A 26335-nucleotide genomic window follows, 5' to 3' on the forward strand; every position below is an offset into this window, starting at 1 on the left:
TGGGTCAAGGATGACTTTTCCAGCATGGCAATAGCCAAAACCAAGGCAACAAAGAAGCACATTAAGATTATGGAGTAGCTTAGCCACTCTCCAAACTCTCTCAGTCCTATAGAAAATTGGTGGAGGGAGCTGAACCTTTGAGTTTCCAAGTTGCAGCCAAGAAACCTAAAAAAGTTTCTGTAAAGAGGAGCGGGCTGAAATCCCTCCTCAGATGTGCACAAACCTGGTGACCAACTAAAAAAAAAACTTCTTACCACTATGCTTGCTAACAAGGTTTTCTCCAACAAGTATAAATCGTGTTTTGATTGGGGCTCAAATACTTACTTCACTGAATGATATGCAAATCATCTCATAATTTTTATGTAACGTTTTCTTTCTGGGTTCTTGGTTAAAATCCTTCTCTATCCTTTCTCTCTCAGTTAAAATAAAACTACCATCAAATTTGGAGACTGTTCATTTCTTTGTAAGTAATCAAAAGATCAAAATAATTATTTCCATCACTGTATCCTGGTCATGTTTATTTAGCCAGTTTTCTGGTGACCTTACATATAATTAATATTATTCTAACTAATAATTAAGATATAATTATTATGTCTGTGTGTCTGCTTAAAACAACCAAATGTCAGCAAGGCTCTAAACTGCTCATTAGTGGAAAAGTCACATGCAGTTTGCATACTACTGCCAGTAGATGATGCAACTATATACATGCTGCAGAGAGCTAACTCCCATCTAAAAAAATGGCTGCATGCAGAGGATCACTTCCTTTGATTTCTCACATTAAAATGATCCAGCTCTTCTCTCTGCTGAGAGAAAAGCGATAAGAAATGTCAGTAAACATGTATACCATCTCATGGGTTACTGACAGAGATTAGTCAGCTCCACAGACTTTCAATGCATGTGACCTACAGAAATACTCTGACAGTTCTGCAGTGGCAGTGAATTTATTAGTGATAGGCAGGAAGAGTACAGAGCACAAGTGGATGATTGTGTGGCGTGTTCTGTGAAGAAACAGCAAAATGATGAGATTTTCTGTCAATTAGGCGTTGCAAGCCCAGTGTACTTGCCTGTGGTCTGCTTTGGGAGCAGCATCAGTGCTGGTGACATGAACAGAATCACTGAAAAGGCTAATGCCAGCAAACTGGTCACTTTTGAAACTGTGGTGAAGCTGTGGTGTCAGTGAGCAAACTTTAAACTCCATGGATAATCCTGTCCCCCTCTGCACCACTGACAGGCAGCGGATCCCCTTTTCCAACAGACTGTTTCAGCTCCACTGCCACAAGGACAGATATAGGAAATCTCTCAGACCAAATGCTACCAGCCTCTATAATTCAAAAATGTCTGTCAGAGAGTCATCTGCTAGATACACTAATAATAATAATAATTTCTCAAATATGGGTTAAACAAACTGTTGCTCATCTGATTATGTATCTAATCATGATCATATCATCCTGAGAGGATTATTTAGGAACCAAAAACTACACCTTGCTGCTAGACCAACTAATACACTCTACTCCACCTGATCAGTGGCTGTTATTCTCTTGGTTGTTCAGTGAGTATTGTAATGTATACAGTAATTTTATAAAACGGCACAACCAAGTTGTTCCATTCAGATTCCAGTCCAGAAGGTGGCAGTATTAGCCGTAAAAGCTGTTCTCCAACCGCCATTGAAAAAGAAGAAGAAACAAGAGGGCGCCTGTGCCCCTCCCTTGCTTCGTTAGGATGTATTTTTTGTGTAGCTGGTTTGTTTATGACGCGGTTTTCTGGTTCTGTTAGCTTGACAGCTTATCAAGTGTGTAATGTTGTGAAAAAGCATAACAAAAAACTCGCCTGTGGCGTTTTTCTCGGTCGATACTGTGCTTTGTGCAAGATAGATCTAAAAGAGGGTCAGGGTTAGTTAGCATTAAGTGTTGCTTAGTCGTTCGACAGGATTACATTTGTTAGCTGCAGCGTAATGTTGGACCGGAAAGTTGTTATTTGACGATTCCCGGGCTCGGGCAATGGAATATCAGTGTTAACGTAGAGGACGTTACAAGCGCATATGTAATACCTTTCAGTCATTGGCTGGTTAGGCTTATACACAGTTGCCTGGAAACTAGGCTAGCTAGCGAACTACATTGACGTTAGCATGGCGTCAGATACAAGTGACACGGAGGAATTCTATGATGCTCCAGAGGACCCCAATTTTACTCCGTCTCCACAAGTGTAAGAAAATACGTTTTGCCAATATTACTTTTGAAAACTGTGTTAAATGAACACGCGTTCTTGCTTGTTTTTGTCTTGTCTCATATGTATCTAGCTAGCGTAGTATTGACAGCTAACGTTAGATTTGCAAAATGGCCATTCTTTCATGAAAAGCATGAACTCAAGCTGCTTCAAAGCCAGGTCATGTGCCGTGTGCAAAATACGACCCAGTCTGTTTTGTATTTAGATGCCGAATATTAATTATATGCTGTCATACAGTGCTTGTGTTCACCAGCTATTCAGTGCAGGTACAGGAGAGTCTAACCCTCAAAACACTCACAAGTCACATGATGACAGTAGGATTTGGACTGAACGAACAGGTTTCTTATCAAAGCTGAAACCACAATGCAAATTTACAGTTTTCATCCAAAACATAGCTTGTTGGAATAAAAAAAAAAAAAAACCCGACTGAAGGTAGCAGTAGCTTCCAAAACAGTATTTTTGTATGATCCGCTGTATGACAGCTCGATTAGAGATTAAAAATGTAATGTAAATTTTAAAGATGCATTTTGTGTCCGCTTAAAAGCAAGCGGTTACTGAACCACTCTGTAAATGATTAAAGTGTGTGCTCTGTTGCTTCTATTATTTCTTCTGATCAAAAGTTATATATGGGGTAAAAGTTATTTAATTCATTGTCTCAACTGCTTAGGTGACAGGTAAAATTATACAAAGTTAGATTTTTGTGTTGTATTTGGTTTTTTTCCCTCTGCTTTATAAGTTTAGCCTATATCAGTTTTAAACCATGTGTTTTGTGTTTCTTAGGTCTCCCGCAAAGTTCGTCATTCCTTCACCTCAGGTATGTTTATTTAAATCTAGGCACTGTTGAAACAAGGTGTCACGGGTTGTGCTGAGTTGCTCTTGGAATGATTACTCTATAGTTCAAAGTAATATGGCAACAAAATAGTGACTTTTTGATTTTTCAAATTCATATATATATATATATATATATATATATATATATATGCGCACACGCACGCACACACACACACACATAAAACACTATTAGATTGTAGCTTGTCTATAGTTTTCCTGTCTCTGAATGACCTTTGGGATGGGGTGACTACAGTAAAAAAAGCAAAACAAAACATAGAGATCTATGCATTTTCCAGTTATGTTTATTAATCTTGCTTTATCCATGTTTATCTCTATGAAAGGTGCAGATTTTTTCCTATACCTTGGTGATCGTGTGTAAATGGCTATGAGCAATACCGTTCCTAAACACCTTTGTGTACTAATTGTACAAGGTCCCCTCCAAGCTCATGGCGATGTAATGTTTTTTTGACTACCTTTATGTTACCTCTCAGTGAAATTTGCAGTTTTTTTTTTGCATGACCTCGCAAAAGATTTGCATTTCATCTGACCCATCGTAAAAGGCTTTACTGTTTTATGATGTGGTGTCATGTGGTATTCTAGACTGCTGCTGGTTGTGACAGCAGTGAGAGTCAGGACACCCTCAGCTGTATATGTACTTATGACTGCAGAGTTGGGTTAGAGATCATTGCTGTCAAGACTTGTTTTTTACAGTTATGGCTGTGACAAGTTTTAGTGGTGCAACATTGATTATTCACAGCGGTTTTGTGTGTGTGTGTACTGATGGTGTTGTTCCTGCTCCTGTTCCATCATTATTATAATGTTTGTCCAGGATGAACATTGCAACTGACCAGTCACATTGTTGTCATGTCATAACTTTGGAATGCGGAGGAAAAAGAAAAAAATGCCTTTGTTTATATAAAAATCCTTTCTGGAGTAAATTGTAGGCATTTCAAATATTTTCCTTATTATTTTATGAATTATGAAAAATATACTATTAAGTTACATTTGCCAAATTTAGGTTAGTTGGTTTTCTTGTGATAGTTTTTAATGGTGTTTTAAAAGAAGATAACTTCTTGCCTCATGCTAACTGAATGCTCAGACAATTTTGATTCTGAACCAACTTTGTTATGATGTTAGTTACATGTTAGATGATGCTGATAGCTGTCCAGGATAAGAGTTTAATGCTACTGTATGTTGGTAGTATGACACATTTGTCACTGAAGACCTGATCTGGACCAACAAACAACCAAACTTTTCAAATGGATCATCAGGAATGCAAAGCAGGTTGTCAGAGAAAACAAGTTACTACAATGAAATGCACAAATAATTGCAAGGAAAAAAAAAAAAAAAATATATATATATATATATATGCTATTGCAAGGTGATGAAAATGTTAAAGACGACAATCGCCTGACCTCACTCCATGCAGGAAATGGGACCAAAATAGGAGAGCGGTATACAAATTTTGAGTGGTAACAAGATGTAGACATTACTTTCAATCTAGAAAAGCCATTTGTTATATCATAAGCTGGCAGTTACACAAGGAATTAATATAAAGGTAAACAAAGAATTATTACATAACATAACCTCCAAGACTGTGTTGATGAATATCATAAGATAGATAAACAATTCAACTCTAGGTTTCCATTTGTGTGGATACGCCTGAATAACTGTAATTTAGCTGTCATGTTACTGTTGATATTTCTCCTGTGTGTGTGTATTGTAAGTACATGTTGGTAAATAGTCTACATGTTTGTTTGTTTTTTCGAAACAGCTTTTGCACAGTTCAGTAAACGTTGCGCAAGATTTGAGCTGTGCCACTTCTGAGACTCAGCAAGATGATTCGTTACAGGTATGTTTCTCTAGTCTCATCCTTGTTTAGAGTTTTGTTTTAAGTTCTGTGCAAAGAGAAACACATTTTCTTAGAGATGAGCTATAACGTAAAAAAAAAAATAGATGTTGTATTGCTAAATCGACTGTGTTTTCTCTTCTTTTAGATCATTGATAGTATCATCGAAGAGAGTCAAAAAGGAGACGTAGGTGAGGTGGCTCAGCTGTTAGATCAGCTGCATGTTGATGTAGCAGCAGAGCCAAATGAGCAGAATAATGGTGACAGACTCCCTGGGGAGCTGGCTGTGCCAGCTGTTGAACCCCAGCTTGTCGAGAGGTCAGAGGAACAACGGAATAGCATAGTATCAAACGGCGAGTGCTCTATACCTGCTCTCGAGCCCACAGATCTCCCAGGGCCATCAGCTGGCTCACATGAACATGTTCAGCCTCCAGACATCACCAGCACCATAGGACAGAGTCAGCCCAGCCTGTCTGTTGCGGTTGCAGAAGGTGGTCAGGAGCCAAGACCGGCTGACATCTTAGACCAGGTTCCCTTGACTGACAGGCCAGCTGACTCGGACTCCTCTGGGTCTTTAAAACCTCAGCAGTTCACAGTGGAGCCAGACATTGTAGCTAGCACAAAGAAGCCTCCTCCCTCACGCCCACCCCCTCCAAGCGGGGGTCCTCCTGCAAGACCTCCGCCACCATCTCGGCCGAAATTACCTACCAAGAAGTCACAGGAGTGTGTTAGGCCAAGTGGGCTGGAAGGTAGGCAATACAGTGCGATTTTAATGGGTCTCAATGTCAAATGTGTTGCATCAATCCAGTGTGGGATTTTAAACTGTTACCTTTTACTAAATAAGTGTTAAAATGTCTTTATCTTTTATGTATGTCTATGTACTTATCTGCCGCATCATATGAATCACACTAACATAAAGCAGACAGAAAAAGAAGACCGTTTTTTCTTATAAAGTTTTTTTTTGTTGTGTTGCGTGATTTTTCCAGTGTCTGCTGTCAGTGTGGTCTGCAGTGATTCTCTGGAGCCATCAGGCCTCCTGTCTCCTGGCAGCACTGTGAGGAGTCTAACCAAAGAGCTGCAGCATTCCTTGGATCTGGCCAGTGCTACCAGTGGAGACAAGGTGGTGACGGCACAGGTGAGTGAGGCTCAGACCTCTTTTTGGTGCTAAAAAAGGAATTTAAATATTGTGCAGTAATTTATATTTTATTTATTTATTATTTTTATTATTTGTTTATTTTTAGGAAAACGAAGATGAACAGACCTCATCTCAGAGCGGAGGACAGACCCCAGGCCCTCAACGTCCTCGGTCAAATTCTGGCAGAGAACTGACAGATGAAGTAAGACTCAGTTTTTGTATGTGCTTGAGTCCAAGCCACAACCTAAAATCGACACATTCCTGGCACCGGTCGTCTTTGCAACAAAAATATGCTTGTGGGCATCTTAAAACAGGAAATCTTGGCCAGTGTGATGATCAAGAATTTAGACACTGGGGAAGAAATTCCGCTAATTCAGGCGGAGGAGAAACTTCCTGCTGGGATCAACCCTCTCACTCTGCACATTATGAGGAGGACTAAGGAGTACATCACGTAAGCAGAACATTATTTACGTGGGTTAGCTCAAGTTGCTGTTGTCAAATTTAATTTAAAACTGTTCAAATCACAGCTTATTAAACAAGTCAATGAGGAAAAGATTAGGGTGAAGCCAAACACTTGACCTTCAGATCAGATTCCCAGAAAAGAACGTTTTCCCTGTTGAGGGAATAAGCTGATTACAATGGGTTGCACTGATATTGCTCACATAAGTTTCCCATGGAAAACATGGTTAAGCTTTATCATCTAAAACAAGAACCTGGTAAAGTTTCGAGACGACGCTGATATATTTTTGGCTTTGCAGGAATGATGCAGCACAGTCAGATGATGATGAGAAGAGTCAGACTCCAATGACAGACACAGACGGTGGAAAACTAAAACAGAGAACGTAAGGACTTTTTTGGTTGCCTTTTGCTGAAACTTAGTGTATTTCCCTCTTTCACAACATCATCTAATTTAAAGTATGTTAATGGTTTGTTGGTATTTCTGACCAGGACCCAGTTAAAAAAATTCCTCGGCAAGTCGGTGAAGAAGGCCAAACATCTGGCTGAGGAGTACGGAGAGAAGGCAGTCAACAAAGTGAAAAGTGTTCGTGATGAAGGTAAAAAAAAAAAAAAGAGACAGAAGTGAAAGGATATTGTGCAGAGGCAGTTGTATTTTTTTTTTAAACCATACGGCTTATATTCATGTTCCTGTTGGTAACTTACTAAACATTACAAGAAAATGTCGTGTCCAACTACAACTCTAGTTGTAGGTATAACAAGTTGTGTGCACACACCGTTTTTAGTGTGTGCTTTTTTTTAAGCACCATAAAGAAAAAAATGCATTAAAAATACAGTTTGCTTGAACACAAGAAGATAAATAGTCTTTGACTCTGTCTCAGTTGTACGTGTTCACTATTAGAGCTCTGACTATTATCACAGAACCCCTATGAGTCCAAGAGTGCAGAAATACGCACCTGGTAATGAGCATAATGGGTCTGACTTTAAGAATATCCCAAATGCCAACATAGGCTTGTGAAATGACCCTGATACACTTCTTCTTTTTGTTTATTCTATGCTCAGTCTTCCATACAGATCAGGATGATCCATCATCGAGCGACGATGAGGGTATGCCTTACACCAGGCCGGCCAAGTTCAAGGCAGCGCATAGCTTCAAGGGTCCCTTTGACTTTGACCAGATTAAGGTTGTGCAGGACCTCAGTGGAGAGCACATGGTGGGATTGTTGTACCATGTTATTTTATGCACTGACACACTGTGTGCTACTACATGCTTGTATTAAGAGATCTTTGTTTGCTTGTGTTTTTTTTGGTTTTTTTAAGGGGGCCGTTTGGACAATGAAGTTTTCTCACTGCGGGAGGCTGCTGGCAACTGCGGGCCAAGATAATGTAGTTCGCATTTGGGTCCTGAAAACAGCGTTTGATTACTTCAATAATATGAGATTAAAGTACAATACTGAAGGTAAGCGCATTAGCAACATATTTGATTTCTTTTTTATTTGTATGATAATTGATTATTTGAAAAAAAAAAAAGAATTCAGGTGCCTGTCATTTTGCTTTGAAGGAGCCTTTTTTTTTTTTTTTTAAGTCGTCTTGAGGCCCTCTGATCTATTACAGACAACATAGCAAAGAAACTATTTTAAATTTATAGTATGGAACCGATAGTTTCAGCAATCTCCCTCCAGGAATCTGCTGACATTTGTGAGTGTTTATTATATTGATGCTATTATTATCTTTTATTATACTGACATGATGATTGGTATTCTCTCAGTGATACATTCAAAAGCCCTGGCAAAAAGGTAGCTGGAAATGTATACGGGGACTCAATGATACTAAACAGACTGCGTTCACCTGATATGTAGCTACATTTCTAGGGAGGTGCAAGTCAGGTTACACCTTAGGCTTTCAGAGGGGTTTGTGGTTACAATGTAGCTATGGCATAGATTTCCCACTGAAGCATAAATCCCCAGTAAGAAATAGGAAAAAGTTAAGCAAAGGACCTGAGAGATGCAGGACCTTGTGCTGATCCATCGCCTGTTCACTGAAGCCTCATCAGAAATGGTCTCAGTGAAAGGTTGGCTGTCAAGAAGCCATTCTTAAGGAAGGAGAATAGGGAGAAAAGCCTGAGGTAAGTTACACAGAAACTGGGCTGAAAATCAGTGACAGCAGGTCTCATGGAGTGATGGATCCAAATTTGGCATTTCTGGTTTAAGTTGTCAGTGTATATATGGAAGGGATCAGGAAAGGGGTTGCACAACGAGGATGCGGCCAGTGCTACTGGAGATCAAAAGTGAAGAAATTTTGAATGCAGAAAAATCAGATTTTGACATATATTTCTGAACATGTGGCAGTCAGTGTAACAAAGCATACCTGGATAGAAGAACGGAGTGGAACACGAGTCAGCTTTGAATGTCCTTCAAGAGGCCTGCAGAACCACTCCTGAAGACTACTTAAAGAAATGACCAGAAAGCTTCTCAAGCTGCCAACTCTGTTTTTGCCCTATATACTGCATCTGATGTATGTTTGCACATGCCTTAGTAAATAGTTTGTCACACCTATTTAACATTTTCCCAGCCAGATATAAAGAAATTAAGACTCAAGACTTTTCCAGAAGATATTCAAGTTCTTGTTAGAGAAACCTCCTTTGTTTTTTCTTCTCCAGGTCGAGTGTCACCTTCTCCTTCTCAGGAAAGTTTATGTTCTTCTAAATCTGACACTGAGACTGGGGTGAGTGATGACACTAACACAGAAGTCAGACATTTTTAAGCCATTTTTGTTCCAGATGTGTACCTAAGTGACATTTTTATTGTAGGCAAGTTGTATTCCAGAGGACCCAGACACGGAAGATAGAAATGCCCCTTTCCGTCAAGTCCCTTTCTGCAAGTACAAGGGTCACACGGCTGATCTGTTGGACTTATCCTGGTCAAAGGTGATTAAAGCACCCTGTTAAGTTTTTCTACCCCCACACATTTTCTTCTCTCTTGTCTCATCTTTTCCAAAACAATTTTTTGTCTAGAACTTTTTCCTGCTCTCCTCTTCCATGGATAAAACAGTCAGGTTATGGCACATATCCAGGCGAGAGTGTCTCTGCTGCTTTCAGCACATTGATTTTGTCACAGCCATTGCTTTCCATCCCAGGGTACGTTAAGTCACCTTGCATTACTGGTCTCAGCGCAAATCATACATCTATTATTTTGTCTCACAGACTCTATTCATAGTACTTTTTTTTCTCTTTCTTTTCCTTGTTACTCAGGATGACAGGTACTTTTTAAGCGGCTCTCTAGATGGAAAACTACGGCTCTGGAACATTCCAGATAAGAAGGTGGCTTTGTGGAATGAGGTGGATGGCCAAACCCGGCTCATCACCGCTGCCAACTTCTGCCAAAATGGGAAATATGCAGTGATTGGCACCTATGATGGTCGATGTATCTTCTATGACACAGAGGTATACACATATATTGCTTCATCCAGGCAATACATGGTTTAATTATTTCTTTATAGTACTTTTTTTTCATGAACACATCCATTCAAATATGAAGCAAATGCATTTTTCTGTTTGCACCTTGTTTTTAGCGTCTGAAATACCACACGCAAATTCATGTGCGGTCCACCAGAGGAAGGAACAAAGTGGGACGCAAGATCACTGGCATTGAACCTCTGCCTGGAGAAAATAAGGTAACAGCTGGCCATCACTACAAATACATCTGCGGTGGGTTGTCAATAGGGCTTGGTGAACTGCGGTTTACTAGACCATCTTTATTTCAAGGCTTTCATAGCTTAATTTTTCAGATTTAAAGAGAATAAAAAAAAACAAAACTATTTTTATATATATATATATATATATATATATATATGGCCTTAATCTGAATTTTTATATATATAAAAATTCAGATTAAGGCCAGCTTATTTATATATATATATATATATATAGTTGTGGTCAAAAGTGTACATACACTTGTAAAGAATATAATATAATGGCTCTACCGAGCGTCCCGTTATTTCTAAAACTCTGATTTTTCCCTGATAGAGTGATTGGAACAAATACTACTTTGTCACCAAAAACATTCATGAAGTTTGGTTCTGTAATGACTTTATTATGGGTCAACAGAAAAAAGTGATCACATCTGCTGGGTCAGAAATATACATACAGCAACATGAATTAGCAATTTTGGTGACTTAGAAAGTTGTCAGTGAACTGAGCTTCATAGCATGGCCTCTTAACTGCTTGTGAGTGATTATGAGTGACGACAGCTGGTGACTTCTCTCAGGCCAGTTAAATAGGGCTCATTGGATACAAACGCCCACAAACGCCACAATGGGAAAGTCAAAGGAGCTCAGCATGGATCTGAAAAAGCGAATTATTGACTTGAACAAGTCAGGAAAGTCACTTGGGGCCATTTCAAAGCAGCTGCATGTCCCAAGAGCAACAGTGCAAACAATTGTTTGTAAGTATAAAGTGCATGGCACTGTTTCGTCACTGCCAAGATCAGGAAGAAAACGCAAGCTATCACCTGCTGCTGAGAGAAAATTGGTCAGGAGGGTGAAGAGTCAACCAAGAATCACCAAAAAGCAGATCTGCCAAGAATTTGAAGCTGCTGGAACACAGGTGTCATTGTCCACAGTCAAACGTGTTTTGCATCTCCATGGACTGAGAGGCTGCCGTGCAAGAAGGAAGCCCCTGCTCCAAAAGCGGCACCTTAAGGCTCGACTGAAGTTTGCTGCTGATCACATGGACAAAGATAAGACCTTCTGGAGGAAAGTTCTGTGGTCAGACGAAACAAAAATCGAGCTTTTTGGCCACAATGCCCAGCAATATGTTTGGAGGAGAAAAGGTGAGGCCTTTGACCCCAAGAACACCATGCCTACAATCAAGCATGGTGGTGGGAGTATTATGCTGTGGGGCTGTTTTGCTGCCAATGGAACTGGTGCTTTACAGAGAGTAAATGGGATAATGAAGAAGGAGGATTACCTTCACATTCTTCAACATAACCTAAAATCATCAGCACACAGGTTGGGTCTTGGGCGCAGTTGGGTGTTCCAACAGGACAATGACCCCAAACACACATCAAAAGTGGTAAAGAAATGGCTAAATCAGGCTAGAATAAAGGTTTTAGAATGGCCTTCCCAAAGTCCTGACTTAAACCCCATTGAAAACATGTGGACAATGCTGAAGAAACAAGTCCATGTCAGAAAGCCATCAAATTTAACTGAACTGCACCAATTCTGTCAAGAGGAGTGGTCAAAGATCCAACCAGAAGCTTGCCAGAAGCTTGTGGATGGCTACCAAAAGCGCCTAATTGCAGTGGAAATGGCTAAGGGACATGTAACCAAATATTAGCACTGCTGTATGTATATTTCTGACCCAGCAGATGTGATCACTTTTTTCTGTTGACCCATAATAAAGTCATTAAAGAACCAAACTTCATGAATGTTTTTTGTGACAAAGTAGTATTTGTTCCAATCACTCTATCAGGGAAAAATCAGAGTTTTAGAAATAACGGGACGCTCGGTAGAGCCATTATATTATATTCTTTACAAGTGTATGTACACTTTTGACCACAACTGTATATATATGAATGAGAAATAAAATATTATCTTAATATTTAAAGATATTGGTCAGTAAAACTTTTGAGGGACTGACCTGAGCTGTTGGGTTTTGCTGAATTGCTGTTAACATTATGATGGCGTAGATGTTAATAATTAAAGTCTTGTTTTTAGCAGCACAAAATTTTGAATCAAAGTCCAGGGCAAACTTCAGAATGCTGATAGGCGCTGGTTCATTGAACGAATCGATGGAATACTTGATTACTAAAATAATCGACAGCTGCAGCCCTAGTTGTCAGTGTAACAAGTCGTGTCTGTAAGACTTGTGAAATGCCAAATGTTGAACTGTACCCTTTGCCCATAGATTTTGGTGACATCAAATGATTCCCGCATTCGCCTTTATGACCTGAGGGACTTGTCTCTATCAATGAAGTACAAGGGTTATGTCAACAGTAGCAGCCAGATTAAGGCCAGCTTCAGGTAAGGGTGTACATTTCAAGTCCATCTTCACAAGCTGCAGTTTTAAGTAGCACCCGTGACTCTAAACTCTGCTTCTAGTTTGTTTGTTTTTTGTCAGTTTCTAACCTTAAGCATGGATAAAAGCTCTCTGTTGTTGTTGTTGTTGTATTGACACAGTATGTTGCAGTAAACCTGTTTGGCCTTTTTCCTGTAGTCACGACTACTCCTTCATTGTAAGCGGCTCAGAGGACAAGTACATATACATCTGGAGCACTTACCATGACTTGAGCAAATTCACATCTGTACGGCGGGACCGCAATGACTTCTGGGAAGGGATTAAAGGTAACTGTGTTTATGCTAAGTGGCAAACACCGTTTAATGTAAGCAGCCTTATTTCTCAGTTCTCATGTGATTGGGCCGCCACTAAAGAGGTTTTCTCTTTCAGCACACAACGCTGTGGTTACGTCAGCCATTTTTGCACCCCACCCAGGCCTTATTGTCCCACAGGAGAGTGGTGCAGAGAAGCCAGAAGCAGAGTGTAAGAGCCTGGACTCCACAGACTCTGAAACGATACCCTCAGGTATGCCCCCTTTAATTTGCATATGACTCAAGATTTCTTAAAACATTACAGTTCAGTGTCGTAAACTTGCAATGCCGTTTGCTCTCTTTGCAGGAGCATTAAAGACAGATCACACAGAAGTTCTTCTCTCCGCTGACTTCACTGGAGCCATCAAGGTTTTTATCAATGTAAAAAAATACTGAGCATTTTAGAGGCTCTTGGCTCTTCAGGTTCAGGCCTGTCTATCAGTGATCAGTCCTAAAGGTTGAGGACAACTTGTCTCAGAGCCTTGTAAGGTCACTAAGTACCTAATGGTACTGAGACAAAGTTGTCTGTAGTAGCTGTTTTTGGTAAACAGGGACCCTAAAATAAAAGGGAATAGGTGGAATAAATAGACTGTAAATGGACAAAGTGAGGTTCCTTACCACTTTTTGTTTTTAATCTTTGATACCAGACAACTGTGAACAGTTTGGTCTGAACGAAAGATCTGGACATGTCAAGCGTGAACAGAAACCATTTCTGTTCAGATACGCACGTGTACATTTCAGGCTGTATGGTCAGGGCTGAATATAGCTAGAAGACTATCTGTAACAGTATGGGGCACCTTATGCTTTCTTTGGCTACCACATTTCAGAAGAAATTTAGAGAAGCAAGGCACTGATGTTGGGCAGATTTTCATGTCTTGTGTTGAGACGCATTTGTCTCAAGGTGTCTAAAGCTGGACTGTAATGTCATTTACAAAATATTCGTGCCTACAGAGTCTAGATTGCTTTCTAAATTACACTTCTAAAGCTTTCCTCTCACTTTATCAGACATTTCAGCAGATAACAAAATTTTCAGTGCAGGAGATGTGTGGCTACTAATGATTGGGGCTGGGCATCTTAAATCTGTTTCAGAACCAGTATTGGGTCAAGTACTTTTGATACATTTCTTTGTTCAATGAAAGCACATTTCATTCTATAAAACAGTTGTGTAAATTTAATGTGTAACATTGCATACTTAATGCTTTTGTAAACAAATGCTCTTACTTTCCTCAATAAAAATCCACACAAACTAAGAGTGCTTGTCGACAAGTCATTGTTAACTTAACATTTTGATGCTTTTTCTCACTAATCATATCTTACACACACACACTTCCATCACCAAAGGTGATTTATTTAGTGTCCGAACTTTACAGCGACATTTGTTTTGTTTGTTTTAAACCAAACATTAAAACAAAAATAAATATAATTACAGTGTTCATTCTTCATCATATAAAAGTGTACTGAATCTTGCATGGAGTGTTTTAGTTATGACAGAGCAGACGTGTTGGTCTGTTTGAAAGAGCGCTGCAGAAGTGCACTGTGTTACTTTGTGGACACGAGCACGCACTGCAGAGCTGAGTCAATGTTTGCTCTTCTTTGCTTTCTTGTGTGAGCGATGGGGTGACCGTGACCTGGATTTGCCTGCCTTGTGGTCCGGAGATGGTGATCGGGAACGTTTGGACCGTTTGGGAGACCTGAACAAAACAGAACATATAACATACTGACTTTAAAGATAACACTCGGGATGGATGCTACTGCAAAAGCATCACAGTTGACTTACTTTAAAGGAGACATGCTCCTTGATTTCCGGGCCTGGTGTCCAGGGTCATTACTACGTCTTCTATCCCCATCGTCATTTTTTCTGCTCCTTTCTTTGCTCCTCCTGTCGTCCTTGGACCTCTCTTTGGATTTTGATGTTGATCTCTCATTCTTCTCTTCATCTTTTTCAAACTCCTACAGGACAGAGTAAAAACATCCCTGTTAATTTGTAGTTATCTATCTAAAGATGTAATTCCCTAATCAGCTCAGTCAGGTTTAATGGGAGTTTCTTTCTAGGGGGTTCTATAACAAGGCAAGTAATTATATTAAAACCTCTTTGTCATCTTTTTTGGTCCATGGGCAAAAGCAATAAAATACCAAATTATTTAAACGCAATGAAGCTGCTACATTAGAACACAAGTCCAGCAAATTCTGCTAGTTTTTTTCCCCTCTTGAGATCTCCACACATAACATACCCAACAGAGCAACATTTCTAGTAGCGAATATAAACCGTGCCACACAAAGCAAATTGTGCGCAAACGAGAACCAACAGCACCTGGTTAAAATAAACTGCAGCTACAGCTCCGTACCAGTAGATGGTGCAATTTTGACAAACATTTACAACTCTGCCACCAAATAATTATTTTAACTGTACTGACTAATTTGATTGAACTAATTTTCTTTTTTCCCACTACACTTCATTATTAGAGGGTGTGCTTCTATTATACATGAGTGACTTGTATTTTGCTTAAAGTGGGGCTCTTTTGGGGAGAAAATCTGAGCACCTTTTATTCCTCCACAGGTAAAACACAGTGCAATGTAATTTTAAAGCTATACGAATTCAAGTGGCTCATCAACCCACCTTTTGTAGCAGTTTGTTTCTGTAGTGCTCCACTTGTTGCTGTAAGCTCATTCCAGATTTCCTTGGCCTTTTGCCAGACTCCAGCTCATCTTGGATCTTCATAACCTTTACCTGTGTTATAGTGAGAAAGCAAATCAGTTCTGAACATTTATCAACTACAATCTGACTTATTGTCCAACATGCATGATGATGGTACTCACAGGCATCAGGTATGGACTAAAACAGTTTATGCCTGCCTGAAGTGTGACTTTTTTTTTTTTTTTTTTTTTTTAAATAAGAAGATCTAAAAGTAAACACAATTTTCAGCAAATCTAACTCATACAAAGATGAGTTAGATTTGCTGAACAAATTTTCACTTGCCTCTAGCTCTCTCAGCCTTTTCCTTTTGCTCTCAGACATCTGAAAACTTCTGAGCGAGCTTTGAAAAACTGCACTGTCATAGTTTGATAGACTGGAGGAATCGGCACTGCTGTCACTCTCCGAGTCTTCGTCTTGCGAGTTGCCACTGTTGACAGGCATGAGATCCATTTGACTGCAGTCTATTTCTTTTTTTCATAAATGTACACAGGAGGCGAGACACTCGGGCCTTACCTCACGTTTGCTTCATCGCCGCTGTCTCGCTCCACCACAGTGTCCCACTTAGATTCAGTCTTTGCTATGAGAGATAAGAGAACAATAAGCACGATGATCTGGGCAGATTGATGATACAGTAACATCCTGACAAGTCTTACCTTGAGAAAACACCCCAGTATCAGTAGTCTTCTCCCACTTAGATAAAGGCACACTTGAGACAGGAACACTGCCTTCATCCACTGGGGAGATAAAACAGCCACAAGGTTAGGACGAGGACAGGTCATCCTTGAAAGGCTTCCAGTTAGATCGTGATAACAGTGAGTTTGCTCTTTAATGACTGAGAAATACAGCACAAATCTGTTCCTGCTGATATCGAGATGCGCACTCGTTACTCAGGATGTCAGTGTTTTGATGTATGAGCTGGGTGGATTGACTTTTTTTGTTTAAAAAAGAAAAAAAAAAGAAGAACATTTAATATGCTGTGGACTCACAAGGCATCCCATCAATGTCATCAGCAGTGACCCCTAAGGGAACACCGTCTATGTCATCAACAGGGACTCCATCCAGAGGGTCCCAGCCCATAGGGCAGCCATCCAGGTCATCCACAGGAGCTCTGTCCAAAGGTATGCCATCTATAGGTGTACTGTCCATTGGTGCACCGTCAATATCAAAGGATACTTCCTACAAAGACACAAGGAAATGCATTTATGTCGAGGTTCATTTACTTTTCAACAAGAAGGGGAGCCTATATTGTTGAAATGGCATCACCAAAAGGCAGTAATAAAGGGAGTAATTCAGCTAACCTCTGCCATCTCTGCCAGCTCCTCCCCTGCTTTGGCAAAGCCGAGAAAGATATTCTGAAGGTGGATTAGATAAGGCTGTGGGTAAATGGCCCAGTCCTCCCAAGCTCGAAAACAACTCATGACCTTTTGCTGTGGAGAGAGAAAGAGATAATATGCACATGAAAATGTTTTGTTGTCCTATTTTTAGTAAATGTCCTTGTGCGAAAGGCAAGCGAATTCCATGATTACCTTAAACAGCTCAGCCTGCAGCCTGGCTTGTATGTTTTTGTGCGCTGCGTTAAGATCTCCAAAGATCTGTGGCAGCTTTGCTTCAAAACTGGAAAGATGAGGGGAAAACTTTAAGATGGTCAGACAAAGCTGAAATAAAATGCGATCAGAGTGCTCAGGCCAAACTTAGGGAAAGTCTCTTACTATTTCCGGTAATATGATGCACCGGCTACTTTGGCACATGAATTGTGCAAGATGTCTGACACAAGGTACAATCTGGCGATCTGTGAGATTGAGGTCGACACAGAAAAGTTCAATATGACCTGGTTATTGTAGCTTTACAGAGATTCTGTGTAACACGTGTTATATAAAGATATAAGGAAGCAAACTGCCTTCTTCTGAAGGGACGTCTGGAGCGAGGAGAAGGAATCGGAGACATGTCCCACTACTTCCTCTGCTGCGTCCGCTCGGTCAAGACAGAACATCATGGCATTGGCAATGTCTTCTCTCCCAGCAGTGAGCTCCTTAAGCAACATCTCCAGCCTCTGTCTGTGCCTGAAAGATGTTTACAGAAGAGTCATGTTCATTCAGTTTAACTGACGTTACAAGCGTAAATAAATGTCGCCGTGACTGCTAGATGACTTACTCGGCTCGGAGTTGCCCTTTCTTCACCTCCTCCTCATGGGAAACATCATCTTCTTCCTCTGCCCTTTCTTCACTTCTCTGAGAGTAGCTGTTTAAAGAAGGTGGTCTCCACAAAGAGCCTCCGCGGAACATGCGAAAATCTGTCGTCCTCCACTCTGTTGGGGACTCTCCCTGAGGTACGGATGAAAACAGACAAATTTTTTAAAAAAAGAAATAGATGATTTAAATCCACATGACCCCGTTACTTCCGGTAACTGTTCAGAAACAAGGTTTTGCAGAAACAGAATACCTGAAGAATGGAGAAAAGCTTCCAGCGATAGTACACATGATCTTGGCTTTTGTTGTCAAAAAGGAATCTGAGACAATAACAGATAAATCAAACACGATGCAATTTTCTCTCAACTTAACACCAACACGGGCCCAAGTGCTGCAAACATACCTGTAATGTGGGTTGTTTTTCTCTTTATTCATGATTATGGCTTCAAACACTGGACCTTCACGCACCACAAACTCTATCATCCTGTGAATAAGGAATAACAGATTCCTGTGGGGACAGAGAGGTGCATCAGAACCAGGTTTAAGATTAAAACCTGCACACTCAAGCATCTCTAACAGTAAAAGGCCCATGAAGGGCTGCTCGATTATGACAAAATTGATAATCACGATTATTTTCACTGAAATTGAGATCTCGATTATTTGACGATATTTATTTAACAATAATAATGTATTGAATAATGACTTTAAAGATAATATAAAAAAATAATATAAAATAGTGTGCAAATACTGATAACAGTGCAAATGTTTGCAATATAAAAAATAAATGAAAAATGTAAACATCTATGTTTAGTGAACTTTGCAGTGTTGCTCTGTGGTGCAGCTACGACACTGTAGCAAAGTTTACACACTACTTGATCCACGTCTGACTCCACGAACCCATAATGTTTCCACACCACTGAAGTTTTTTTTTTACCTCTCTTTTCAACCAACGGCAGTCACTCTCCTCTCCAAATAACTTCTGCTTAGCTTTCCGAGCTTCCCTCAGGTCCTCTTAATTGTTGTGACACGTGTTTGAAATGCAGAGAGGTGCGCTCGATTTGCCACACGGAGCAGCGCGAGAGTAAAGCACGAGGGAGGTGCTAATAATCGGCTCAGTCATTTTTAATGATCGTTGAAAGCCCAGATCGTAATCGTGATTAAAATTTGATTAATTGAGCAGCCCTACCATGAATATTATTGGCAGACTAAATGCTGCTCACCCTAAATCAAGATATACTGTGCTTATGCATGCCCAAATATAATAGGATAACCACATGTGTGGGCCTCTCTTTTTTCCTGATAACTGAATGTAAGAATGGAGAAGAAATGACACAATCACAATAACTTTTCATGGCTCACGTTGCAAAGCCCCAATCCAAAGTTTAACATTAATCATGAAGCTTCAAGATGCTAAATACGCAAGAATCCTGATGTCTTGCCATATTTGACTCATGCAAGGCTTTGAGAAGAAAAAACAGTAATTTATTACTGTGTTTTAGTTGTTAGGGTTGCCAAATTTATGACATCCTGTAAAAATCTTGCTGTCTAAAATGTCTGAAAAAGATGTATCCAGTGGTTACTTTGGATTGGGTCTGTTTGAACCTACCTGTTTGAACTTGATCAGTGTAGACTGTGTTCATGCAGTTATATCTGCCACTATAGTTACACTCACATATTACTCTACTATGACCTGAAGGAGCAGCTGGCTTGATTTATGACAAAAGGACTACTCTACTGACATCTGACTTGAGAAAAATCAACATGCCTTCTAGCTGTATCGTCTGCAGTGTCTCAGCCTACCCATGGGAAATCCAGGGCGTGTTGGTTTAAAATACAGATACCAACGGATATTTACAATAATTGCAATTAAGTATTTAACAGAAAAACTAGCTGACAACTGAATGACATGGTGGGAACAAGATGAGTTTTGATGGATTTTTAATAAACTGAAACAAGAATTGCATGTAAACCTCAAGCCATGACATTTGACATGTGTGAGGAATTATCCAAAAGTTCTGCAACTCTGCCCTTAAAAAGCAAACACCAGGCTTGACTTAAAATTGGCAACGGTGTTTTTTGGCCACAACAACAGTTTTCACTGTAACTGCAAATGGTCAGAACACGCCTGAGCATGTAGCCTTCTAAAAACAGCAGCTCTGCTGGAAATGGTTTACTGCTTCCCAAGGAGAGGGGAAGGTGAACAAATTTAGATTTTTATCATCACGGGCAGAGTCACATCTCCAACAAGTTGCAGATGTCAAAGTATCCACCCACTTACAGCAACTGTAAAACAACTGTGGGATGCCAAGTGTATTTCTAACAGCCCTAAGACCTGAGACTTCCTGCCACAAACAACACATCTGGATAAAAGCACAGTGCACCACAGCCTCTCGCCTATAACACTTGTGTTACAACAGCTGGGCAGTCATAGTAAGAAGAGTGTGTATACCTTTCGGTTGGGATAACCACTTTGACTACGGCTTCGGACAGAGTCTGTTTGTGAAGTCAAACCAAATAGTGAAAACGTTAAAACGTGAGCACTTGTACAGATGAAACACTGCAGGATACATATAGCATAGAAAACGATGACAGTATTAACGGTCAGTGAAAAGAGATAGGGTGACACAGCTGTAGGACTCCAATGAACTATTGTAAAATACTACACAATCTATACAAGCTAAGCTGATTCGAGTAAATAACTGTGACAAATAACTTTTTAAAGCACAAATTTACCCTGACTTGGTCACTAGCTATAGTTTCCAAACTTAGATCAACAGCAGGCCTTTTCACAATAAATAAGTAAATAATAATAATAATAATAATAATAGTAATACTGATAAATCTGCAGGTCTTTAAAGAAACTATTTTCCTTTAATTGTCACACTCTTATTCCTAATTCATTACATCACCATACTAATGCAGTTAACACCAATTACTTGTGGATGAGAGTTTACCTTGTCAAGCTCTTTTTTAGACATGCCCAGCGGCTTGGTGAAGTCATTGCGGAAGCGATCCCTGGGCTGAGCATTGAAAGGCAGGCCGGATGGCGGCGGCGGTGTGACTCTCACTCCCACCGGCGTGTAGAGTGGCTGAGGTGGGATGCGAGCTGGTTTGCCCCATCCCAGCTTCATCTCAAACCCCATAATCACTTTACCTACAAAGCAAACCATATTTCATTGTGCTGTGAGAAGAACAGCTGTGATATGTAACAGGGGTATTTTTAAGAGTCACCTGTACCATCTAGTGCAGCCAAGGCTCTCTCCGCATCTTTCCGTGTCATGAAGGCCACGAATGCTCTGTTAGAGGTTCTGCAGCGCTCCTCGTCTGTTCGGGGCCACATAATCTTCACACTGGCCAGGGGACCATACTTACAAAACTCTTTACAGAGCATTTCTTCATTCATCTGAAAAGTAGTAGAAATTTAAAGCGAGGGTTGTACGTGAGCAATATGTTGAACCTATGCAAGTCTGTGTGGACCTTTACCTTCGGACTTATGCAGTTAATGTAGAGATTAGTGGTAGTTGGCACTGTCAGGTCATCATATAACGCTGCAGGGTGAAAAAGGGCTTGATGTTAGGTCAATTTAAAGGTTACCAAATTGATCAACTAACAACAACAGTAATATCAAAGGAGGGGTTTTACTTGATCGTCCTGATAAAGGCGTGTCCAGATCTCCATATGGTCCTCCACCGGAATCAGTTTTCTTCCTCTTATGTCTCTCCTCACGCTCTTCTTGTATTCTGTATCCCCACACATGAAAACAGATTTACATGTCCCAAGAAGATAAGCATATTTCACAGAAACATGATTTCTAGCACATTTTTGAAAAATAAATTAAAAAACAAAATCAACTTACAGCTTAAGTTCTTCCTTGAATAGTTCGAGATTACTCTTCTTTTTCTCTTCTGCCTTTTTTTTAAAGGTCTATCAAACAAACAAACAAACAGCTGGTTATTAAAAACGTTTCAAACACTGAGAGCTAAGGCTAATAGGACCGTATTTTTACATTAATACTTAATCAGATATTATGCATTTGATCCAAAATAAAAAAAAAAGAATAAACTTACAGACTTTTTGCTTTCAGCTGATGGTGAGACATGCTGGGACACATGGACAAACTTGGTAGCAGGTTGGTAGAGCTTACTTTTCTTGACCTCTGCTGCTTCCTCCTCTGCAAAGATTAAGACAACCCTTGAATACTGATCCGGCTTATTTATGTAATCGCTTTCATTGTTATGACTTGACCCTGAACACCATTCGGACAGAAAGTGGCACTGGTTCCAAAAACAATTCATATAAACTCACTCACAAGTGAACTAAATGAGATATCTGTTCATATAACAATACGTTGAGCAACTATGTTCAACTCCTATAGTGCAGTTCTCCCAGAGTTCACAGAGTCTCTGAATTTTATTAAACCATCACAAACATGTGGCCCTTAAAAATGAAGATGGTGAACTATTTCACTGCTGAGTCAGGCACTCAGTTCATTATTATTATTATTATTATTATTATAAACATGCAACTTGCAACCAGGCTTGATCCTGACATCCCACTGCTGAACAAAAGGAACATAACTGCAATGTCGCTATATCACATCATGATGCTTGTGAAAACCCTCGCTGCTCACCTTTAGTCGCATTCACAATACCTCCACGGACAAAAGTTTTCACTCTGCTTTTCTCGCTGGTCTCAAATGAAGCCAGAAATTCTTCAAACACCTCTGCTGCTTTTTCTTCCTCCTAGACATACAAGGAAACACTATTTGTATTAATTCATTACCATATGATCTTAATAAGGTTTTATTTCCGCCAAACATTCAAAAAACACTCTGCATCGTATCTAAATGTTACATCCCAAACACCCTGCACCTTTTTTTTGAGCTCCTCTTGTTCCTTCTTTGTGAGTGTTTTCAGTGGAGCTGCTGGTTTCCCCTTTCTATCTGCCATGCTCAAGCTGCAAGCAGTACATAATAATACACAAGGGTGGAAAAGTTCATGTTAAAATGCCTTTCAATTGGTAGCACAGAAGCAATTGTAGAGGTCTTAAAAATGCCTAACATCCTCGACAGTGGTTTGCACACAATTTTAAGCAACTTGTAGCATTTTCATGCTTTGATAATAACAGTAAATCTTAAGAGAGCTCCCTGATCCAGTGGGAGGAAGAGCCCACAGGAGCAGACATGCACTGAAGGGCAAAGCAATAGAAATCTCTGTCTTCTGTTGAGTCATCTTACCGATTTAGTGTCACTTATGGCATCCTTTCTTTGGTAAGATATTAGATACAGACTATTAAAGGAGAAAAACACAGAGTATTAATCACCAAATAAAATAAACAACACACAGGCATAGAAAAAACTAGTGCTACTCATCAATAACCACACACAGTGCTAACCTATGGTACCAGGGGGGTGGACACAGGGGTGTTTACAACCCTTAAGTTTGATAGTTCAAGCCAAGAAGATGAAGTGCATTAAACTAAGAGGCTCTTTGAACAATAAACATGCACTACTTAAACAGAGAAGCTGGTCAGGTCCATCTGGAGCAAATAAACGTGTTTAAAAGGCCTGGACAACACACAGGCTACCATTCCACTTTGCTAATGTTAGCTAACGAATAAAGAGCTAGCCCACCCTTAACCTTCACATGAATAATGCTAGAGCTTATATTTCCTCTGTCAACCTGTGACCCCAACAATTCAGTAACTCGGACACATTTGCATCTTTCATAATCGCAAACACCTCCCTCAGTGCTAACACTCACACATGAGCTCAGACACTCTTAGCTAGCTAACATAACTGTCTCTTTATGTTGTTCTGAAACGCCGCAAAAGCGCCGACTGACCGCGCAGTACAGCGTTTAAACCACAGTGCATGCACACAACCCGATATAACCGCAACTTACAACGTGTGTTAAGCTATTGCTTCACCATTTGTTTGCGACTGACAAGTGTTTTTTTTTTTTTTTTATCACATCGTGCTAGCACGAAGCGAGTGGAGCTCCTGAGAGAGGACGCCTGCTCTTCTCTGCTCGGTCCGCAGCTTATTAAAGGAGTCCGTATCTCTGTGCGCTCATACTCCACTCATTACGGACTTCTCTTTCTTTCATCTACCTGCTGCTACAGTTTTGCCTCCTCACGTCCAGGTTTGTGGTGGTCAGCGGCTGTGGGGTTTTCATAAATCTCATAAATGTCAGTTTGGGGTTTAAACAGAGAGGGAGGGAGAGACCCCTTTATTTATTAAAGTGCAAGAGGCTGATTTAAAGCACTTTTGAACATCAGTGGACAAAAGACAGTCCGAATCAATTACTGATTATATGTGACACGTGTGATGGAAAATATTAAGGTAGGCTATATAAAATAATTATAATAAATTCAAAACATGCCCCGATCATCAAGCTGCAGAGCAATTGGTGGACCTTAGCTTACTTGTTTTCATGATCATTTGTGCCCATTGAGTTATTATCCAGTCCAATCCAATCCAACTTTATTTATACAGCACTTTAAAACATAGTTGACCAAAGTGCTTTTCAGTTAAAGGATAGCCATAAAAAACAATAACCACATATTAAACAAAAAGGAAAAATAAATAAAACAGGGAAAACTAGAAAGAAAAAATGTACAATAAATTAAAATAAAAAATACATTAAAAAAATTAAAACTAATCAAATAACTGACTAAAACTGACTAGAAGCCAACTCTGATACTACTCCTAAAATGCCTTGAAGAAAGTGTGTGTTTTTAAACGTGATTTAAAACTCAAGTGTTAGGTCCAGCCTAATATGGAGGGGCAACGTTGCTGTTGTGGCAATTTGGGAGCCACACCAGCAAAAGCTTGTCCACCTGGTGTTTTTTCAGACAACAAGGAGTGACTGGTCCTTGTTGTCCACTTTGAGGGGTGTATATGTGTTGAAGGTCTGCCAGGTAGGAAGGAGCTAGGCAGCTAAATATTTTTTAATTAATTCTAAAATGGACAGACAATCAACGTAAAGAGGCAAGACCCAAGGAAATATGTTCATGTTTAGGTGTCCCTGTCAGCAGACAAGCTGGGTTTTTGGATAATTAGTAGGCGCAATAATGAGGCCTGATCAATACCAACAAAAAGTGCATTACGGTAATCAAGGTGAGTGGTCACAAATAATGTAAAACTCTCTAACTCACAAAAGTGATAAAAGACACAAGTTTAGAGAATTGCCTAAGATGAAAACTGTATTTATTTTGTCAATTTTAAGATTTATGCATATTTTTACCCCAAGGTCGGTAAAAACTGGTTCGTGAATCTGACAGTCATCTACATAAAAATGAAATGAGACATTGTGTTTGTTAAATGAGAGCGCATCAAATAAATAAAAGAAAGGGGTCCAAGGATGGATCCTTGAGGTACACCACATGGGAGGGAGATGAACAAAACTTACCAAGTGAGACAGAAAAATATCTGTCAGGTAGGTATGATTTGAACCAGTAAAGGCAGGACCTCTGCCAACATGATGTTAAATGTTGTGATCTAATGTGTCAAAAGCTACTGTGAGATCTAAAAGCACAAGTATAACAGAGTCCCCAAAGCCAGCGGTTTGAAGAAATAATTTAAATATTTTTTTTAAAAAAATTCAAAAGTACTTTAAAAACTTGACTGAAACACCTCAAAAATATTGTATTTGGAAAAAAGGCTGCAGCTGTAAAGCCACTAGTTTTACACACATGGTACATGTATAGAGAATAGTTTTGATTTCTGAACATCACAATACACAGTTTAACTGAAACCTTATGTGATATTAAATGGAAAATGAAGCAGTATAGTAAGTGTCCACACACACCTGCTGTCGTCTACTTCCTATCTCTACCTTAGATAAAAAAAAGTTTCAGGTCATAATCCGCTGCCATCATGAGCTGCATGTCAACATACAAAAAGTGGAAACTTTTATTAAAATTGCACATCTTTCTATTTTCCTGTTGTCATTAGCTAACACCACTTCTGCTTGTTTTGGTCATTTTAAAAGTATTATGTCTGCAATAGCTAATTAGGTTTTAGAGAGACTACTAGCCTCATTAGAACAGGGCAGATTAAAAGAACTACATTCAACCTATGATATCTTGTTGCTATGATAAATACATATATAAATATATCGATAATATATGGTTTCAAGATCCAAAGTTTAAGAGAACAAACTTATGGTAAAATTTGCCATGCTCAAACTGCAAAGAGTGCATAACAACGTAGGGTAAGAGACATTTTGCCATAGATAGATAGATAGATAGATAGATAGATAGATAGATAGATGTAATTAGCAGAGCTCAGAGAGGGCACATGAGGGTTGTTTTGGATAACCTTCAGTTTACTTTAGCACCATTCTATGACATTATTGGGATAGTGGAATGCCCCATTAGGACCCTGGTATGATGGTGGAGAAGTTTTCACAATGACTGAAGAGGATAATTATTTGACTCAATGTTCAGACAACCAGGAGCAGTAAAGCAGTAGATGATTAGTGATATCCAGTGAATGTGATGAGAGCTGTACTATAGAAACATGTTAGATTATATATAAGTTTTATTTCAATGTTATAATAACCCTTTATACGCTAAACATTTTTTAAATA

The 26335-nt window shown here is 39.6% G+C and overlaps 2 protein-coding genes across 5 annotated transcripts; one reads left to right on the forward strand and one right to left on the reverse strand.

Moving 5' to 3' along the window:
* The first annotated feature begins 1657 nt into the window (after positions 1-1657).
* wdr44 (WD repeat domain 44) lies at positions 1658-14110 on the forward strand. The gene is made up of 20 exons (XM_085173899.1): positions 1658-2202; positions 3004-3037; positions 4829-4906; positions 5052-5652; positions 5890-6038; positions 6145-6240; positions 6353-6489; positions 6797-6880; positions 6987-7093; positions 7557-7708; positions 7815-7953; positions 9154-9218; positions 9304-9420; positions 9508-9630; positions 9745-9936; positions 10065-10166; positions 12400-12515; positions 12709-12836; positions 12940-13074; positions 13168-14110. Exons 1-20 carry the CDS (start codon positions 2126-2128, stop codon positions 13254-13256), a joined length of 2721 nt encoding a protein of 906 aa, XP_085030025.1. The 5' UTR covers positions 1658-2125; the 3' UTR covers positions 13257-14110.
* A 72-nt stretch (positions 14111-14182) lies between these two features.
* Positions 14183-23984, reverse strand: LOC146509754 (U2 snRNP-associated SURP motif-containing protein). Of its 4 annotated transcripts, none has more exons than XM_085173903.1 (25): positions 23853-23984; positions 22978-23029; positions 22613-22697; positions 22372-22483; positions 21809-21912; positions 21598-21665; positions 21384-21481; positions 21225-21289; positions 20979-21144; positions 20696-20895; positions 20191-20234; positions 18145-18249; positions 17995-18061; positions 17707-17876; positions 17453-17615; positions 17265-17344; positions 17082-17169; positions 16854-16982; positions 16542-16731; positions 16209-16289; positions 16069-16132; positions 15838-15982; positions 15478-15588; positions 14638-14810; positions 14183-14551 (listed from the first exon to the last, which is right to left on the reverse strand). In XM_085173903.1, the coding sequence occupies exons 3-25, from the start codon at positions 22688-22690 to the stop codon at positions 14437-14439; spliced, it is 2616 nt and encodes an 871-aa protein (XP_085030029.1). In that variant the 5' UTR covers positions 22691-22697; positions 22978-23029; positions 23853-23984; the 3' UTR covers positions 14183-14436. The 4 variants fall into 4 exon arrangements, with proteins under 4 accessions (XP_085030029.1, XP_085030030.1, XP_085030027.1 ...); XM_085173904.1 differs by lacking the exon at positions 23853-23984 and adding an exon at positions 23670-23812; XM_085173901.1 differs by lacking the exon at positions 23853-23984 and adding an exon at positions 23645-23812.
* Between the last annotated feature and the right edge of the window lie 2351 nt (positions 23985-26335).

Source organism: Neolamprologus multifasciatus, chromosome 10 (assembly GCF_963576455.1).
Source record: "Neolamprologus multifasciatus chromosome 10, fNeoMul1.2, whole genome shotgun sequence".
Classification (NCBI taxonomy): domain Eukaryota; kingdom Metazoa; phylum Chordata; class Actinopteri; order Cichliformes; family Cichlidae; genus Neolamprologus; species Neolamprologus multifasciatus.

What these genes read in the sequence shown, in the direction of transcription:
- wdr44 (XM_085173899.1), top strand. Translation starts at nt 2,126, where the DNA reads ATGGCGTCAGATACAAGTGACACGGAGGAATTCTATGATGCTCCAGAG. An exon ending in GCAGAGAACTGACAGATGAA is followed by an intron (nt 6,241 to 6,352) that starts GTAAGACTCAGT and finishes ATCTTAAAACAG; the next exon opens with GAAATCTTGGCCAGTGTGAT. An exon ending in GAAAAGTGTTCGTGATGAAG is followed by an intron (nt 7,094 to 7,556) that starts GTAAAAAAAAAA and finishes TTCTATGCTCAG; the next exon opens with TCTTCCATACAGATCAGGAT.
- LOC146509754 (XM_085173903.1), bottom strand. Translation starts at nt 22,690, where the DNA reads ATGGCAGATAGAAAGGGGAAACCAGCAGCTCCACTGAAAACACTCACA. An exon ending in AAAGGGCAACTCCGAGCCGA is followed by an intron (nt 17,616 to 17,706) that starts GTAAGTCATCTA and finishes AACATCTTTCAG; the next exon opens with GCACAGACAGAGGCTGGAGA. An exon ending in AGCTGGCAGAGATGGCAGAG is followed by an intron (nt 16,732 to 16,853) that starts GTTAGCTGAATT and finishes GTGTCTTTGTAG; the next exon opens with GAAGTATCCTTTGATATTGA.